The 2,745-nt window shown below is 43.8% G+C and overlaps 1 protein-coding gene across 1 annotated transcript; it reads right to left on the bottom strand.

Moving 5' to 3' along the window:
- Positions 1–582: 582 nt before the first annotated feature.
- On the bottom strand, positions 583–1,404 carry LOC148019624 (pentatricopeptide repeat-containing protein At4g14170-like). Its single transcript, XM_087699607.1, has one exon. It carries the CDS (start codon positions 1,402–1,404, stop codon positions 583–585), a length of 822 nt encoding a protein of 273 aa, XP_087555733.1.
- Positions 1,405–2,745: the final 1,341 nt, after the last annotated feature.

The following is a 2,745-nucleotide window of genomic DNA, read 5'->3' on the forward strand; positions in this document are numbered from 1 at the left end:
TTAAATAGCCTGGCTTGGACACAGCCATGATGATCCTACAGCTTTCAGGACCGGAATGATTGTGCTGCCTTTCAACTAGAGAGTCTCTCACATGTGTCAAAACTCTGTACCCAAATTGTAATATAGTAGTGGTGGAAGGCGGCATTAGGGAGGTAGTATCCACTTTCAGAGAATGCAAGATACAGCAGTTTTGAAATCCTGTTCAAACCTATCCTTCAAAAAATACATAGCCCGTTTCCTTCTACAGCAATTTGTAACCCTTCTTCTTCTGACATTCGCAACACTCTGATCATTGCATTTGCATATTGATCAACAGACTCTGCAAGAAATCCAGTCCTTTGACCCATCATGTTCAAGAATTATGTCCATCCTTGCAGAGGGCCGGTAAAGCTGGCAAAGCTACTTCTTGTGGTAGGTTAAAGCCTTCTAGCGTGTAATTGTCGGAGCTTTTTCTTCTCCATTCTTCGATGGTAGACTCCCCAATCAACAGCTCTTCCCCTTTTTCCCTGGAAATTCCTACAACACGTAGCTTGTCCCTACAAAAAAGCAATCCCCCCCACAATAGCTTCTCTTGATAAATCTCTATCCCTGGGGTCCACTGAGTAAAATAAGGTGGCTGGAAGTTCGTAATAATTTCCCAAACTTCATGTGGTTATGATGTCGGAGCTGAGCGCATCTTGACAAGTCCAGTATTGTAGGCAGTACCATGATATCTCTTAATTTCTGACTATCATACTTTCGTTCGTTCAGGATTAGCCAAAGAACTACAAGAAGTAAGCATATTCCATGATCTTGCTTCATCAATTTATAATACCTGCATCCTTCATCTAATAAACCAGCCTGATTACATGTAGCAAGAATGCTAGTAAATGTCACTTCATCTGGCTTGATCCTTTCATGCAGCATGTCATCAAAATACTGCTTTGTGCGCTTGAAATCCCCACACTGGGTGTAGCCTGCAATTATTGCACTCCAAGTAATCACATCCTTTTTTGACAGACCACTGAATATTTGGCTTGCTTCCTCTAAGATACCATATTTAGCATACATATTAACCAAGACACTTGATACAAAAACATCTAACTGGCTCCCATCTTTTATTATGTGCTTTTGGATCAATTTGCCTTGTTCTATAGCTCCTACAGTAGCACAGGCCCTCAACATGCTTACAAAGATCACTTTATTTGGCTTTATGCCATCAAGCTGCATTTGCTCAAAATACTCAAGAGCTAGAAGGCCTTCTCCATGTTGTGCGTGTCCCGTGATCAATGCACCCCAGGAGACCACATCACGATGAGGCATATTATCAAAGACTTTCCTTGCCTCTTCAAAATCCCCACACATTGAATACATAGCAACAAGTGTATTTCCCAACATAAGATCTGATTGTATCCCACTCTCCATGATCTGCTTATGGATGAGCCTTCCCTTTTTGGTGGATTCCACACGAATGTGCAGCAGTACGACAACGTGGCCCATGGCAAAGCACATTGCATACCATTATCGATAAGTCTATTATCGTGCATCTTAAATCTCCTAATTAGACTTTATAAAGTGTATGACTAATTTTTAGCCCTCTTAAGGAGTCGATGTAATGGTACCCATAAAAAAAGCAAAGTGGATACCATTACCATAATCATGGATATGCTATCGTTCCAATATATGTTATCTTTCTCTTTCTCTCCCTCTCTCTCCCTCTCCCTCTCTTTCTCTTGCATTTCCTCTCCCTCTCACAATATATCTTAACACTCTTCAAAAGCAAAAGGGAGAGGGAGAGAGAGAATGCACTCTCCCTCCCTCTCCCTCTCCCTCTCTTTCTCTTTCTCTTTCTCTTTCTCTCCCTCTCTCATTTCCTCCCCCTCCCTCTCCCTCTCCCTCTCTCTCCCTCTCCCTCTCTTTCTCTCTTTCTCTCTTTCTCTCTCATTTCCTCTCCTAAACAAGCAAAAAAGAAAGTGATTTAAACATTAAACAAGCAAAAGGGAGAGGGAGAGAGAGAATGCACTCTCCCTCCCTCTAACTCTCCCTCTCTTTCTCTTTCTCTCCCTCTCTCATTTCCTCCCCCTCCCTCTCCCTCTCCCTCTCCATCTCCCTCTCTCTCTCTCCCTCTCCTATTTTTCTCTTTCTCTCTCATTTCCTCTCCTAAACAAGCAAAAAAGAAAGTGATTTACACCTTAAACAAGCAAAAGGGAGAGGGAGAGAGTGAATGCACTCTCCCTCCCTCTCCCTCTTCCTCTCCCTCTCTCATTTCCTCCCCCTTCCTCTCCCTCTCCCTCTCTTTCTCTTTCTCTCCCTCTCTCTCCCTCTCCCTCTCTTTCTCTCTCATTTCCTCTCCTAAACAAGCAAAAGAGAAAGTGATTTAAACCTTAAACAAGCAAAAGAAAGAGAGAGGGAGACTCACCGAGAGATATAGCGAGTGTGGGGCGGCTCCTCTTTGCGATGAAGGCTCCTCCTCTCCTTCGCGAACAATGGTGGCGGCGGCGGCAGCAAGTCTTCTTCCTCTCCTTCTCTCACGACGGTCGCTCTCTCCCTCGCTCTCGCTCTCAAAATACAAAATGTGAAAATGCGAAATAAAGCCGCGCTCGATTTTGGCCCGCTTTTTTCCCTGTGGAGCGAATAGTGACGCAATAGCAATGCAAATAGCGACGCCGCTACCCGCCGTCACTAATCGCCATCGCTACCAGCTCAAATCCTTGTAGTGATTTCTATGAATATTACTATGTATTCTAAAGGCAAAGGAGTATTTGT

This window comes from Lygodium microphyllum, chromosome 19 (assembly GCF_053477565.2).
Source record: "Lygodium microphyllum isolate KBCC chromosome 19, Lygodium_microphyllum_v1.1.10, whole genome shotgun sequence".
In the NCBI taxonomy this organism is placed as follows: Eukaryota; Viridiplantae; Streptophyta; class Polypodiopsida; order Schizaeales; family Lygodiaceae; genus Lygodium; species Lygodium microphyllum.

What these genes read in the sequence shown, in the direction of transcription:
- LOC148019624 (XM_087699607.1), bottom strand. Translation starts at nt 1,404, where the DNA reads ATGGAGAGTGGGATACAATCAGATCTTATGTTGGGAAATACACTTGTT.